The sequence below is a fragment of the Nesoenas mayeri genome, assembly GCF_963082525.1.
Source record: "Nesoenas mayeri genome assembly, chromosome: 4".
Lineage (NCBI taxonomy): Eukaryota > Metazoa > Chordata > Aves > Columbiformes > Columbidae > Nesoenas > Nesoenas mayeri.
The window spans coordinates 64,661,177-64,678,116 of NC_137540.1; the positions used below are offsets into that span (position 1 = coordinate 64,661,177).

Here is a 16,940-nt window from a genome sequence, read left to right on the forward strand (position 1 = left end):
GCACCTGATAAAAAGCACTGACACAAAGAAGCTCCAACTACCGATTCTGGTAGTTGTGAGTTAGATACTGTGAAGTACTAATCCATTAATAAAGGAAAATAAATGCAGGAAGGAAAAAGCCTAACACTTGCATCCCAATTGCACATCTAATGACAAGTGTAATCCAAGGTGATATAAAGATATAAAGATATTTTGCCTTATTTTTACTTACCGGATCAACACTCTCTCCTCCATTCTCCAGTCTTGTAAGTTGTGAATCCTTTTCTTTCTTCTTTTTCAATTTTACCATACCTTGATCTTTTAAGGTCTTATTTTCATCCAAAAGCTCTTCCATTTTTTCTTGTAGTTTGATTTTAGATAATTTCAGGCTATAAACAAGATGGCAAGATTCTTCCAATTTTCTTCTGAGAAAGTCTTCAGTGTCCTGAGTGTACTGGAGCTCAGTCAACAGGTCTGCCTGTTCTCTTCTGTCATACTCCTCTTTTTCTCTGAAAAACTTCAAATTTTGCTGAAATGCCTCAAGGTGGCTTATCATGTCATGCTTCACATTTTCAATGCAAGTTTTCAATTTCATTACTTCCAGGTCAGAGTGTTTGCAGCACTGAGTCCCACTGAACACTGATTCCAGCTTTTGCTGGAGATACTGCACCATTCCCTCTTCTAACTTGGATGTCAAAAGAGCAATATGGGCACTAAGATGTAGGACTTGCTTTTCCAACCTAGATACCTCACCCCGAAGGTAACATTCCCTTTCTCTCAGCACTGCTGTCTTTTGTCTCTGCCTTTGTTTGTAGTGCTCAAAATACTCTGACTGGCTCTTTATTTCATCTTCTTTTGTCTTCAGCTGCTCCTGAAGCCAACATAATTTTTCCTTTTGCTTCTTTTCTGACTTTTCTTGATTTTCAACCTACAATGTCAGTGAGTTGTATGGTTAACATCTTAATATTAAATCTCTTCTTCCTTTATTATTTTTCTTAATTTTGAAATAATTCTGCCCTTATTTTTCAAAAACTCAGGGGTGTCATAAGTAGCATTCTTTTAAAGACAGTGAAGTCATGCAAATTAGGAGTAAAACTGCCCTGTGGTGTTGTCATTTCAGCCATCACTGAAACTTCTCAGTAGGAAAACAAACAAACAAACACAATGTCACCCACCATCTACTACTACATAAAATGCAGAAAGTTTTTAACCACTTTCTTCTGTATATTCTGCAGTACATATTAAAAGAAAAGAAACCTTTGAACTGGAATCTACACCATGAGCTCTGAACTACACAGCAACAGATATTTAACACTGACAGTTGTGTAGGTCTGAGATGTCACAGGCAGAGAAGCCGTAGTTCTATTACAGCAAACAGAACACGCGCTTTCCAGAGTCCAAGATTTTGCCCTTTGCCCTTCACCACACCTGTCATCTGTCAGCTCCTTTCATGAAACCCTCGAAAAAGGAGAAAGGAACAGAGGTCTTTTGAATCCGTTTGAGAAAGACTTTGCTGTTTTCCTTTGCACCAAAGTATATTTGAACACAGTGACATATAGAGGTGAAAGATGTTGATGAAAGACAGAGGAGTCTTTCATGATTTCCATACTGCCCTTGTTTTGAGCAGAGTAAGACCATCAGTCACATGGAAACATTGTGGCAAATTTGAAGCAATACTGAAAGCACAGAGACATTTCTGTATTTCTTCAAGGAATTATTTAGGACAGTTTTTTTGATCTTCAGTACTTTCCCATATGAGAGATTCACTGGCAAGGACAGGACAGAAGGAACACCAGACTGAAACGTTACACAGAGTCAGGTAGGACTGGAATAATACTTTCTTTGGTTAACTGTTGATGGGAATACACGTATGTCTAAGCTTACTGAGTCTTGAAAAATACATTTTGTTATTAATTAAAAAGCAAAGACTATTGTTTATTCTTATGAGTCTTGCTGCATGCTACTAGTGTCCTGTCAGAGTATCCAGCTGTGACCTAAAATGCTGAGAAAATGAAAGTGTATCTTACGATAAACAGAATCAAAATATATTCCTTCACTAGAGACTATTCCTGAAAATCTTTCATTTCTTCTCTATTTTCATGGATCCACCTAACGAGCTCTGCAAACTGGGTAGAAATGCCAGCCGTGTGTTTTATCAGCCAACAGCTGACCTTCCTGATACAAAATATTCATGTGAAGAAGTACTGGCACTCAACAGAATGAAAGCTTTCTGCTGCAAGAGCTGAGGGTTTAAGAACACACATGCGGGAGACGGAGTTGTGAGGGCATGAAATTGGCAGTGGGACTTTCTTGGCAATGCAGGAGGTCAGCTTGCTCCAGTAAAGGGTGCTCTGCAGAGGAGGGCTGGCACCAGCAGGGCTCAGCAGAACGGTGGCCCACACACCAATGCATCAGAGGGAAGAAGGCAAGAACCAAATCAATCTGGGAAAGCTGCAAGAGGACACAAAACTAAAAGCAGGAAGCTTAAAGTGGTTGCAGCAACAGGTGTGACCCAGCTTGAAAATGTGTGAGCAATTCAGGAGTCAAATGACAAGCTGAGCAGCTGCATTTTATACAGAAAACAGGCTGTGTTAGCTATGTTATGCTCTTGTGTCGCATATGGCAGGGAATAAAAAAACCAGAACCTTTATTATGGGACCAGAAAATGAAGTCCAATCTAAGGAGAAGGAGTACACTGAGTGGGTTCTGGGGAGAAAGAAGGAAGTGGGAACAGATATCTCAAAGATTAAGGGCCCAAATGACAGGAATAATGGCAGTGTGGTCAAAAATATTGGATAAACAGAAAGTGGGGAAAAAAAAAAGACCAAAAAGGTATTCTGATTCCTCTGGTTGTAGAAAAAGAGATGATTTATTGCTTAAAAAAAAGAGAGGACACTGGAGATGAGATTGACTTACAAATTATTACCACAAAGAGAAGTTAAAGTAGGTCATTTGAAACAATATCCTCCTCACCAAGTTGATCAGGTCTTCCCGAATGTCTCGCAGTTTCCCTTTAACACGCACATTTGCATTTTCAACCTGGTGCAACTTCACATTTAGTTGATCAATTGCCACAAGAAGTGTTTTGTGTGACCTCTCCAGCTCGTTCATCCTGTGACAGCGAGAAAGAAGATCTCTGTTAAGTAAATACAGCACAGTACAGTTCCAGGTGGATAAGCAGCCATCAGCAATGCATCAATTTATTTTTCCGTTCTTCTCCCAACAGTAAAATAGTAACAAATTGTTGATCACTAATAATAAACACTTAATTCTTAACAAGTCTGCTGGGGTTTGCACATTACACTGGAGACAAAACTGCTAAAGACATCTATGTTCACTTTCTCACTTCTGGCTTTATATGAAAACCACAAACAAACACATTTACAAGATTGATGTTCACTGAAGCTTGGCATGCTAAACAAAGTAACAATTTACCATAAAGGCAACCACAACACTTTGGTCTCTACATGTATCTGATCATAGGATTTTGCTAAGTTCACAGTTAGCAAATTCAAATTTGATGATAATGATAAATGCTTCCCATCAAAATGAAGATTACAGGTAACCTACAAGTAACTATGTTTTTTGCTGACTGCAGTATAGGGAAAACATCTCACTTTAACATAACTCACATTGGGTACTGAAACCTACAGTGTATAACTGTATTGACTTTGTCCACAAAGCTGGATTTTGACAAAATTCAGGTTTGCTTTGCCTGTTGCTATTAAAATGGTAGTGTAAGATTATGTGGTGTGATGTGATGGGATTCCTGTACACAGGAGGAATACAAAAGATAATCTTACGAGAACAAGCTTCATGTCTTCCTTAAGGTTTTCCTCCCCTTTTCAGCATAGACATCAAATTTTCTCAATGCTTTAGATAGCTGTGAATTCTGAAATATCCTTTTCTTGTTAAGGAAATTTTCTTTCCAGTCTCTCATATCCTGTGGCAGGTACTAGCACCTCCTCTTTTCTCATCTCAGAGGCGCACACATTACACCCTGTGCCCCTCAGGACTGTGCTGTACCGTATCTTCCTTGAATTTCTTCATTCAACCTTCAACTGTCTTCCACTCAGCTCCTCCGCTCATTTATATTTTCCCCTCCCTGAAATCTTTGTTAAAAAAGGCCTCTTTCTGCAAAAGCTTCCATTCAAAATGGATACATAACTGTTTTGAAAAAAGTCCATTATTTAAACATTTCTGGCCAAATCCCTTGATGAATCAAAACAATTAAGAAATTATACAAATAACTATTTTGAATGCCATTTATGTTTTCTATCTTTTTAACTATTTGGCTTTGTTTGGAACAGTGCAGTTGCTGACTATCAAAACTTTGATGTTATTATTCTAGTCAACTATATAATTAATGCTTAATGGCACCTTTAGCTACTGTAAGGATTAGCATTAACATGCTAAACTAGATGAAACATTCTGAAACAAGCAATTTTTTTTTTTTTTTAAACATGAAATTCCAAATTAAGTCTTAACTTAAAAGGAAAGGGATGTATATCACAGACAGAATTTCAGAATTTACACCTTTGAATATTTAAGAATAACACATCCTGAGAAGACTGTCCAGTTATTTGCAACAATATTTTTGATTATGCTGTAAATTTGAATTAGATAATAAAAACAAAAAATTGAACATTGCATTTCTATTCTGACAGCTACACAAGACACTTATACATGCATCTTATGGCACCCTAAAAACATATAAAGTCTTCCTTTTTTCTAGCTTTGCATGTGTTATTTGACAATAAGTACACGCGACAAAGGGAAGAGTAGGTTTGTCACATCAATTTTGAATGCAAAAAAACTTTTATTTACCTATTTCTTAGGACAGAATCTGACTCCACGTACTTCTCTAGAATACTTTTCAGCTTTTGTTCAGAATTTTCCAGCTCTTTTATTCTGAGGTTCAAATTATCTTCTCCAGCACTGTTTACTTGTTGATCAGGTATGCTTGCATCTTCTAATTCCTGGAAAACCCAGGAAGTGTCAATTTTAACATTGAAATCCAGCATATCAAATCCTTCATTACTGGGCATTTTAACACAGTAACAAAATCCATGTTCTGTCCCAGATGAAGTATCCATGACAAAAAAAACACCCAAATTATTATGTTCTCAATGTACTGCAGTCTAAGCATACAAGAAGAGTCTAAGACTCTGCTGATCAAATGAACAGTCCTTATCAATTCTGAACATGTTCATTATTTATGAGGGAGTCTCATTTCATTAGCCTCAAAGTAATACAGTGTGTATGAAAGGAGTCGCAGTTTAGAACATGAGATCCTCATAAAAGATTCAATTAGACTAATTCATGAAGGAATTAAGCATTGAAGTTTTGAAAAGAGGATATTTTTCTACTAAATAGAGTTCATAAAATTGAGTATATTTATCACAAAAAATGTGCTTATTTTGGATAAATGAATGATATTTTTATTGTTTCAATACTGAAGATTTTTAAAAGGATATAAGCTATTTAAAAAGCAATCTATGAGTATTTCAGAGAAACATTTGGTATATTTAACAGGAATTTTTGAACTCTGCATTCAGTATTTGACTTAAATTTCTACCTCACCTCTGACAATTTATGAAACCATGGCCTTGGGAAGGCAAGCCAATTTTGGTTCTTTGCCTCTTTTAGCATAGCTCTAAAAGTTATTCAGCCTGCAGTTCACCTTCAGTTATAGAAACTCTCGTCAGTAAGTATAGTCCTGTAACTCACATTTGTGAAATGCCTTTACTTTTGCTACATTTGCACTGATTTGGAACTGGATCCATAATTGGAATTTAACCACTGAGTTTGGACCTACTCTCCAGGAAACAGGCAATATTTATTTTTGTCACTGAAGAGTAGAAAATAGCAAAAAAATCAGTGCAAAAAGAATAAACAAACAGTTCTTCTCTTATTGCCCCCTGTTTTGATATGTGCTATTCACACATATAGCAATTTACATAAAATTTTAGTATTTTGGCCCAATGTATCATTCACTGGCCTTATGTCAGCCACTCAAGGACATAGAGCTTAAAAGATTCATCCACTCCCTTGAGAAGCCACAATACTTAAAAGCTACAGGTGTGTAAAGACAAAGAAAGATTAAACCCACATGGACAACCAAGCTTAAAACATTTTGTGATCTCCTCCAGACTTACCAAGCCCAGTCCCTTCTCAGAGACCATGCATTATTGAGACGTGTAAACATAATCATGGCTGTTCCCTGGCCAATATAATTTCCCAAATGAAACAGCATCTTCAATTTTGAGCCCCTTGGGACACTCATATTTTGTCTGTATTTATTATTTGTAAAGTGAATAGACATCCTGCTCCCTGAAATGGGCATCCCTGAATACCGCTGCAAAGGGAATACATAATGATAGTGGACATTGCTACTCTGTTCATTAACAATTTACATTGGAAGCCAAATTAATGTAATTTTCAATTGTGCCCCACTCTAATATCCAACTCTAAAGCTGTGAAAAGAAAATGTCTTAGTGGTATATTGTTCAGAAAGTAGCCAACAGATAAAAACAGTGAGAGTAGACCAGGTAGGAAATAAATTAATTGACACTTAAAATCATTACTCTGATTTCTACTCACATATTTCTGTTACATATTCTTGTTAAAAGTGCACTTTTATTCACTGATATAATGGAAGATAATACAACAATTTATAAAGTTTCTCTATTTCTAAGTTTCCTCAAACATCGCAATTTATTAGGCTCCAAGCTTCTGATGTTTCATCATGAAAACTACTGAATACTTCAGCATAAGACCAGGAAAGCTGTTATGACATTTCAGAAATGAGGAACTTATTGTTTCCTTCTTCACTTATGCAGCTAGGAGAGTTGATTTAAAAGCTGTATCACAGGAAGTGAAAATCAGGCCCAGCATCTTACACGTACGGAATTTAGTCTGGTAAAACACTGTACCTGTTCCCAGCTCTATAATAAATAAGAATATGCAATAGATAGTAAGACTGGAACAGTATACTTGGTTTTCCAAAACTACAAACTCTGCTATTTTCAGTAAAGAAGAACAACACGAATGTCATGGAAAATGTGCCTCAAATCAGCCAGCTTCTTTGAGAAAACTGTCACATGTGAATTACAATGTAATGAAACACATAAAAATTAAGAAAATGAAACTGTTCATACCTTTTCTGCTTCATAACAAGACCATCTCCTGTCTCCACAGTGCATTTACCATTGCAGCCACATGCTCTGACCATCTTGTGTTTGTGCTTGTAGTTTCATTTCCAAAGCAGTGATGAGCAAAATGATGTCTATGAGAAGAGTGTTTCTTTGCCAAGTGAATCACACTTTCCAATTTCTGTTCCTTCATCAGCACCTGGTTTGGTTATTTCAAGCTCTGTTTATCTATGGTTATGGTCCTTCTCTTTAGACTAAAGCCAAATCTCTTCCTTTTGCAGCGAAGACCTCATTTTTTCCACATTCTGTCATCACACCGCTAAAAGCTTTAACCAAATAATGAAAAATCTCTATTTGAAAACACATTCTCTAAATGCTTGATCCTTTTGAACAACATATTGTGAGCAATACATTCCCTTGGGAGTTGAGTTTCCAAACTTCTGTATGATCCTTGTTTCCAATTTAAATTGTGAATTGTACCAGGAAACAGGGTTATTCAGACCCTTGCAGAAGCCACAGTTTGCTGCATCTGACTGAATCAGTCTTGTGGAGTTCCTCAGCTCCTTCAGCAGGTAAATGATCTTGTCTGCTGACTCTTTGTGGAGAGTACATCTCTGGTCTTGTTTCAGAGACTAAATTCATCTGAGAAAACTGGCTTATTTTGAGGCTGATTCCTACACCTTCAACAGAGATATTCAGTTGCTATGACAAACCTCTTTCTCAGCTTTCTTTGTGCTGCCTTGATTGTTCTTTACCTTGTGTTATTTTTTCAATCATAATTTCTACTTCATCTCATATATTATTGTAATCATTTTACTCCACTTCGTGTTCATGTTCAGTGTATCTATGGGAGCAGACTTGCTCATCTGTAGCTTTCTGTGTAGCCCTTTTAACACAAAGATTATTTTCAAGAAAATGTGAAGGAGAGAAAGCTATCTTTTAATGTTGTGCTTTTAATATTTTAAGTTTGTCTCAACATTCCAGAAATAATTAATGTATTTCTTATGTTGCCTTTCCAGCTCTGAAACAATGATTTGCTTTTCCCTTTTTGAAAGAAAAGCCTAATCTTTTTGAATTTTCTAACCATTCTCAATCTTAAATAACTCTTTACAGTTTTCATTTTTTTAAATGTCTACTTCACCCAGAATTTTTCTTGCAGTTCAGGTGGTCAGTGTCCTTGACTTTTTATCTACCTCTGCCTGTTGAGATTGTGCCATTTTTCTTCCTGGTAGCTAGTGTCAATATTTTTTGTTGTTGTTGTTGTTTCACCTGGTAGGATGCCATGATTTCCAGATATTTATTTCCAACTATTTCTCTGCTTATTGCATTTGTCTACACACCCATTTCTTCAAGCCCTTCTTTCTTCTTGAAGAGATAACTGAGTACAGCACATCATCCATTCTTTTTCTGACCTCGCAGGCCACCCTGAGATCTTCCATTCTCCGAGTGCTATCTTTACAAGTTACTGCCTTAATTTTCAAGAAACATTCAAGAACTCGTTTGTCCCATGCAGTTCTTACCACTTCAAAGTTTTTTTAGTTTCTTGGTTTTAATCTACCATCTTGCTTTTCTCTATAACCCATCTCTTCTCTCTGTGGATTTCCAATTTACGAACTGAATATGAATTTTACTACTGCAGGGTTGTAAATCTCTCTTTGTTTCCAACTTTGAACAGTTTGGTTTTTGGTTTTTTTTTTTCCTGTTAGCTGTTTACTATAGAGAACTTATTGTCAAACACTTAGCTATTTTATATAGATATTAAAAAGGAGATTCTGTGTTTCCTGGGTGAAATGCAAACCATGTTTGTTGAAAGCATGCAGTATGGAGACAAAGATCTCAGTACTGTAAGAAAACCATTTGGTAGATAAGAGTTCACACAGCAGCCAGTAATTGCACTTGTATTTTTTCCAGTGTTTGATTGGTGTGAGAGTGTAAATTCTGTTTAGGTTTCTTTCAGTGTTTATGTTGTGCTGGTCATTACTTGATTATCAAATCATTCCAGCTTGAAGCTATACCTTTAAAAAGTCTCTAATTTTAAATTCAAATATTTTGCAGCTTCAAGTATTACGTAAACTGTTTAATGAAAAAATGCACCAATTTAAAGGTGCTTAACAACTATTTTCTATATTTTTGCATGTGGACTCAGCTGTTCACTCCGTAGATTCTTTCAATAGCCTGTATACAAAACAAAAACAGAAAACAAAAATAACAACCAAAAAAAAAGAAAAAGGAAAAAAAAAAGAAAAAGAAAAAAGTCTGCTGAGCTTTAGATGTATGACATTAATTTAGAAATGTCTTGGCATCCAGCCCTAAATTCACAGGCATGTTTTATATTAGCTTCAAAATAACAAGAACGAACATTACTATCAATAAACCACATTTGCGTTGAAATAATGAACAGTGTTCAAGACTCCAACTATAGTTAAGTCTCTTAAAATAGACTTTGCTGTCTTATATTAACCAAAGATAGATTCACCTCTGGCAAGATGAGTTAAAGGGAATTACCCTCCACACTACCATCGCAATATAATGTGCACTCCAGAAAATATGAGAGTTTAGTAGCTGTATGGCTACACAGCCATTATCCCTGTGTTATCCCCTCAAAATGCTTGTCACCAACCTTGAATTTAACAATTAAATAGTTGTTGTTGATGGGAAGAGTAGTAGGCTACATCAGCGCGATGTATTTTCTGGAGACTAATTATACCTGTAACTTTTTTTTTCAAAGGGGACCCATAATACTATCAGGTATATGATCATGGAATTTGATAGATCAGACCTAAGCTTTGAACTCAAAAAAATGTTTGAAATAACAGTATTTCAAAATATTTTAAATGGAATTTTAAAAATGCTGGTGATCTCAGTTTATAGAATGCTTATAAAGTGTCCCTAAACTGGTCAGTATACTTTTTGCGGTATTTAAAAACAAATATGCTCATCCAAATGTTAGCACCTCTAATCAGGATTGGAGTAAAAAAGCTAGGTGAAACTCAAAGACAATAGTTTGATGACTTGCTTTAACATTACTCTTTCCAACTTACAGTAAGCAAAGTAGCATCTGCCCTTTCTGATATCCACAGAACAGAAAAGTCAACTCAAACTTTGTTAAGGTGAATAATGTACTACAACACTCCTTTCTTCTACACATCTCTATAAGCATGTGCTCAATTTTTGACAAAATTAAGGAAATTTCAGAAGGAACGCTCGAAGTGCTGTAAAATTATTGCTCTATTTCAAGTAATTTTCAACATTCATCTAGCATTGAAAAGAGAGCTACTTCACTTGTAACAAATCAATAATACCCTTGGATTGCATTCCACCCACCTGCACATCATTTTTTTGCAAAATATAAAGCAAATGCAACAATGCTAATAATGAGAGACCTGAAAGAGTTCCCAAGAGCATCAACAAAAGGATGATAAACAAATGTATTGGGAGCTGAATAAACCCTGAAAAGAGCCTATGACAGTACAGGTTTGATTTTTCAAAAGTACTTGTGATCTGGGCAGAAGAAAATACTGTTTCAAGCCTAATGTAAGGTAAATATAATAGCTTTTTTGAGTAACTATTTTCACCATGTTTCTTCATCATACAATATTTGATCACAGTTTCAAAGGCGTTGATTAAATGCATCTCCTGCTACAAGGAGATTCCATGAACATAGTTAACAATGGTTTCCATAGAAAAAAACTTGGAAAAATTATAAAGGTAAAAACATTGTGTATTTTCAGTTTAAAAAACAAACAAACAGAAATCCATAAAAAACTCCAAACCAAAACAACAACAGGAACAACAAAATTGCTGTGTAAATATTAAATAGTTTTAAACCATAGCTTAATCTTCTAACAGTTAAGTATTTGAGTTACCATCCTTACTGAAAGTCAGTGTGGAACATACATCGCTCCACAGAAGAGGGCTAGGACTGATTTTCTAAATAGTATTTCCCTCTCATTCAGTGTGAAAAGTGAGCACTGCTGCTATAGCTCCTGCTATAGAAGAAATTCCTTGTGTATTTTGCATTGAACTGAAAGGACCAGGACACTGTGAAAAGGACAGTGGGATAGACAGCAGCGTCTCAGGAAACAGACATCGAGGTTTCTTATCCTTGCCCTTTCCATGTTGCATGGACACATGGACGGTCAGTCACGTTGCAACCTTCACATCACCTCATAAAAGGGAAATTAGGTTTTTATTCCCAAGATATTTCATGTCTTTAAGGATCTTAATGAAGTAAAATGAAACCCCTTTTTTGCATGAGTTGTGATACTTACAGGGCTTATTTAGAAAACAAAACTGAAAACCAAACAGCGTTTGCCACCTCTCCATCCTGCATGACAGAAGGTAGGATCCTACATCAGTACCTGAGCTCTTAGACAAAATGTATCTGCTTTGTAGAATTAAAAAGCATCCATTGCAGTTAGTGCAGGTAGCATCTCAGCATCTTGGAATGCAAAATCATTTCTCATTGAAAACTCAATGACCTTCTGCAGAAGTCTAGGAAGATAACTGAAGGCATCAAAGTTGGATTTTATAGGTGACTCTTCCTTTCTGTGCATGCAAAACCAGTGTACCCTCCCCCATGGTTTCAGGGTCTTACAAAGACGTTTCTCAAAATACGGCAAAATCTGAGAGTTAAAAATTGAGTACAAAGAAATATAAAGAATACCAACCACACGTCTTGGCTCAGTTGTGTCATCAAGGCCACAGAATGAAAGCTAGTGAAAAAAACAAAAAAAGGAACAAAAACTATAACATAAGATCAAAAGAAAATGAGGAAAAAAGAAAAGAAAAAAGATGTAAGATATGTAATATGAAATCCAATGACATTACAGCAGTTAGTCTTACATCAATATTAATTGAGTTGATCTGAAAGAGAGATACAGTATACCAATCTTACTCTAAAAAGGGGTAGCAGAGTACAAAATTCAGTATTTGAGGGAAGGTTTAAAAATAGTAACATGTGTGGATTATGTAACTTCAGAAATATCAGGCTCGGCTCTCTGACTCAGGCAGGCACATACAATTACACACTTTAAAGCTTTCCTGAACAAAGACTTACCAAGCCAAGGCCACAAACTAAATGTAACTTAAATGGTAGAGAATCAGTTATGAGAACAGCATGAAGTGTTTAAACAGCACTTGTTTCTCATGTATCAACTTGTAGAATAAAACTGAGATTTTGCATTATTCTTTTGTATAGCCTTTAGAGGAAGGACATTTTGCTGAAGGATCTATAGAGTGAAAATACTGTCATCCTTATGTTCTTATTTGACAGAATTTCACATAAAACTTAAAAATTGAATCAATTCCTGAAGGAAAATAAAAAGCCATATTCATGACACTAACTATAAGTGGTGCACTGCCCTTAGATATAACCAGCAATGAGGCCCACGTCTAAGTACTGCCCTTTCTTCAGAAGCGTAAGAGTTTACTCCATAAGAAATTATTGTGTTCAGTATCAACAGCATGTAGGTGTCAGTCTGCACCCACTAACATATTAAACCTTCAGAAGAACAATAAATTCAAAGTATATAATACATTGATTCTCTGACAACACAATCTTCCTTCAGGCAGTCAAATTCAGAATGGTATTTAATCCCAAGGAAAAAAATAATCAAAGATAATACAGATAGAAGGAAGCCTGCCACCCGTCCAGGAGTTGAAGTATGATAGAAAATGATAAAGCTTTTATGAGGTCTCCTGTGAATGAAACACTAAGGCAAAGAGAATGTTAATCATTTTACTTCATTACCAGCTTTCTGCTAAGCTTGTGATTAAGCTGGTTCGTTTCCAATATTTTTCCCTACCCATTGCACTGATGAACCAGCACAGACGATGCTAACTTTCATTTTCAAAATTAGCAGTCTGCCTAATCCCATACCTTCTCTGTAAACTGTAATGACAAATGACAATGATTAAAGGCGTACATTTTGGAAATATTACTATCTAGAGATTTTGTTATTTTAGAATAGCTGGATAAACACTAGTATTTGCAATAATTAACATGTAAACATATCACCTATCCCTTCAAGGTTTCTCTCCCTTGAGGAGTTAACTATAGCATCTTAGACATCACTGGTTGCTAGACAAGAACATCTTCAGGTATAAAAGGGGTCCAGGGCAGAAAAGGGCAAAGGCAGCAAAAGAGCTCTTCAAGGGCTGGGTACTGCCTGTGTTTCTCTACTAGGGGAAACAGGGACCACTGCCTCCTTGATGGACACAGACAGACTAGCCCCAGCCTGGGAGGAGTGGGGCTGATGTACAGTGACAGTAATCAACAGCAGCAGACAGCCCAGCTCCCCACAGCTCTTCTCCTGGCTCTTCCACAAACCCAGCTGGATATCACAGTTCAAAAAGTGCAGGACAAGGTATTGCATAGGGGAGACAACTAGAGCAGGAGCAGAAGGGGCCAAGGAAGCTGCTGAAGGAGTTGGAGTAGCTGCTAGAAGTGCAATACTCCCTGAGGGAGACACAGAGGGGCTGCAACATCCTGAGAGCAGATGAAGGGAAGTGAAATTAGTGAAGGGTGAGGAAGAAACCTTCCCACATCAAGCATGCTGCTCCCTAAAACCTCTCTCACATCTGCAGACCTCTCTGGCCACTTCCAGCTCCCTTTCAGAGTTCCCCAAAACTCTTCCTTTTGCTCTTTTGTCTTACTCTGATCAAAAAAAGAAAAAAAAAAAAACAAAAACAAACAAACCAACAATGAAATCTCCTCTAACATCTCCAGCAGCAGATTTGTACCCATATATATCAGAGAATATGAATATGAGATGATGTGACTCATCTTGTGATCTAGGCACTGCTTTAGTAAAAGCAAAATAACTAAAACATTTTGCTAGAGCTTAGAGAAAACCGTGTTGTCAGCCTATGTCCTGCAGAATGGACTGAACTCCACAGACCTGGGAAACATTTCAGTTCACAGTCCATGAACCTTGTTGCATCTGTTGGGACCACAGTGACTCAAATACATTTGTTGTCTTAATGCTCCATCAGAGCTTCTTCAAAAGAGGAGAAAATTTGGATTCCGGATTTTCATTTGTAACTTGTTTCTATCTTAAAGCAAGAAATATTTTTGGTTGCAGTGTTTGCCACATGCATATCACTAACTTTTTACAAATTTTCAGTATTTGCAAGTTTTGCAAAGCAATGTTATCCAAAGAACAGGGCTGAGCTAACTGCTTCTGTCAAACAGAGACAAATCTTCATATTGTTTCTTGATCTAAATCACAGCAAATCCCCCCTTTTTAGCCCAGTGTCTTTCAGACCTCTTGATTCCTTTCTGTACTTGAAAGAAAATCCAGATAGCAAATTATTTTGAGCAGATTTGGGACAGAGCTTCATTTTATGCAGCACTGACTTGAACACAAATTTTATCTTTTTTTTGTTTTAAAATAGATTTCATGATATTAAGTACTATCAACATCAATGCAACAGAGAAAAATAAATTATTATGGAAAACAATCCATTGGCATTCCCCAGGTATTTATTTACCTTTTCCTCAATTTCTTTGAGTTGCCTCTTTTGAAGTTCGATTTTATCTTCTAGTTCTCGAATTCGCTGGAAAAGAAAAAAGCAAAATACGAATAATTAGACTTAGTTTGAAAAGTATATGAATAAGAAGATAAGAAATAGATTAAAAACTAACACAGCAAATGCCCATTATTATTGTAACACTTCCTTTACAGTTACAGTAGGTATGTTCATGGCGGAATCATTCCATGTTTCCATGAAAATGTGGCATTTTAAACCAGCTTCATGTTTACTACCAGGAGGTCTAATCATCGCCATTCATTAATCATAATTTTAACATATACACACAGAAAATTCCAGTTAGCACCAAAATTTTGAGAAGTACAACACTTCTTTCTCTGCAACTGCCAGAAGTTTTTTCTACTTAGCCAGACAGTCAGCAGATTATTCCATCACCTTTCATTTTAACTCTCTACTTTCATTTCCTATAAAACATAACTATGCTTCTGGCATAGTCACGCTATACCAGAAAAACAGAGCACCCAGATTTTCATATAATCACTAAGACAATATCCAGAGATTCAGCTCTGTCCTGCTGCCAGAGCCACCTCCCACCAGAATCAGAGAGAATGTGTCCTTCAGTGCAGCTCTCCACATTTTTAAGGATTTTCCTTGTTCAGTTTCACAAAGGTTCTCAAAAAATATGACTGTGGTTGAGTCTTCATGTCCTATGTTCTTGTCGTCCCCTTGTTTCCTTTCTACAAGTTATACTTCCTTTCTTTTTTCTTTTCCTTATTTATCTATTTTTATTTTTCTGCATCAAGAAGATGCATTTTATTACACTTTTAGTATATTGTATAGTATATTAGTATGTTTTTTCCTCTTTTTTTTTTTTTTTAATAGGCAGAAACCTGGAATCTCCTACTAACTCCTGCTGGGAATCAAGGAACAATTTTACACTACCAGCTTTTTTCAGGATTACCTCGCCTTTGTGTGACTTACGATAGTTGAGGTTAATAACAATTTCTGAACTTTGAAAGATAAATCATCTAGTCTAATTTCTATGCATAGGCCACTAAAATTAACATAGCAGCTGCTGCACCACTCCCAAATTATTTTATTACATCCAAACTGATTTGAACAATAGTGTCTGTTTCAAAATAACATCCAATCATTATTTATGTGTGATCACCTGCCATCAAAAATTAATTACCTGCATTCAATTCAAAGACATCAAATAGTGGGAAAAGGCCCTCACTCGTGGTAGCCCAGAACGGTCACATCAAGGCAGCAGCTGATTTTCTATTGGTTTCTATTGGTTTTCTATTGGTTTTGAGAACTACAGATTTCAGCTTGAATGTTTCAAAGCTAACCTGGAGCTACCCTAAAGATGAGGTACATCCACTCTGCAGTTCACCTTGCCTAGGACGTACTCATCTCTACACAAATATTGCAGTCAGGTCACAAGCAATACCTTTGTTATTGTCGCTGCTGTTTTAAAACAAGATTTTTTCTTAAATGACTGCTTTGAATATTATGCAGTCAGAATAAGTCAATCAAAGCCTCCACTGTATCTTTCTACATTGCCCAGAGATTTTCTCCAACAATATAAAAGTGATTCTGTGATTCTGTGAAAAGCACAAACCAGATTATCCTGGTATGGCATGAGTGCATGCAGCTTTGCTGACAGTAACAAATGCCCCAAGCACAGCTGGATTAATTTCGCTTTTCCCCTATTACATTTGAATTGATTTATACTTCATGCTCAAGGCAAGTCTATCTTTCAAACAATCATCTTTATATACTGTATGTACCAGGAATACTGCAATCACTGCAAGAAGACACGGGATGAGAAGCAGGCAGATGTAATCACCTCTGAGATCTCTGGTCCCTCAGGTTACACTCTTATTTCTCTCCTAGTCATTTCTGTGATGCTGATTCCTACTCACAGCCACATCCCAGATCTGAGTGACAGACTTCAATTCTGTGGGTGTTCTGCTATGCTCTGTGCTAAAGTTTGACCATTGTGAGATGAGTGAAGAAAAGCAATATTTTAAAATATCCATTTCACCTTCAAGATTTTTAATGCGAGATATTTTTTCAATATCTGCTGAGAACTACCCTCTGGAAAAAAAAAGGAAAACGAAAATAACCCCAAACATCTGGTGAGTTTCTCACCTCAGGGTTTACAGCAAGTATTCTTTAATAAAATAATATGATAATTAGGATAAGATGGCATTTTTCAGATTTAGGAATTTTGTTAATTAAGTAAAAATTGAGATGTTATTATTCCCTTATGAATTCTTAATCTTTTCAAAAAATTACAGCTATTCA

General features: G+C 36.3%; 2 protein-coding genes across 2 annotated transcripts in view; both read right to left on the reverse strand.

The window, feature by feature from the left end:
- LOC308040055 (uncharacterized protein C4orf50 homolog) overlaps positions 1-7,460 on the reverse strand; it is a gene marked incomplete at its 3' end in the record, with an annotated part of 32,274 nt that extends 24,814 nt beyond the window's left edge. The window contains 4 exon segments of the mRNA XM_080343866.1: positions 212-907; positions 2,953-3,091; positions 4,807-4,958; positions 7,140-7,460. Of these exon segments, the coding sequence (XP_080199992.1) occupies positions 212-907; positions 2,953-3,091; positions 4,807-4,958; positions 7,140-7,184 (1,032 nt within the window). The 5' untranslated portion in view covers positions 7,185-7,460.
- A 1,583-nt stretch (positions 7,461-9,043) lies between these two features.
- Positions 9,044-16,940, reverse strand: part of JAKMIP1 (janus kinase and microtubule interacting protein 1) — a 90,693-nt gene continuing 82,796 nt past the window's right edge. Inside the window, exons 19-21 of the mRNA XM_080344096.1 lie at positions 14,628-14,693; positions 11,804-11,848; positions 9,044-9,308 (exon numbers count right to left, since the gene is read on the reverse strand). Of these exons, the coding sequence (XP_080200222.1) occupies positions 9,276-9,308; positions 11,804-11,848; positions 14,628-14,693 (144 nt within the window). The 3' untranslated portion in view covers positions 9,044-9,275. The remainder of the gene's footprint in view (positions 9,309-11,803; positions 11,849-14,627; positions 14,694-16,940) is intronic.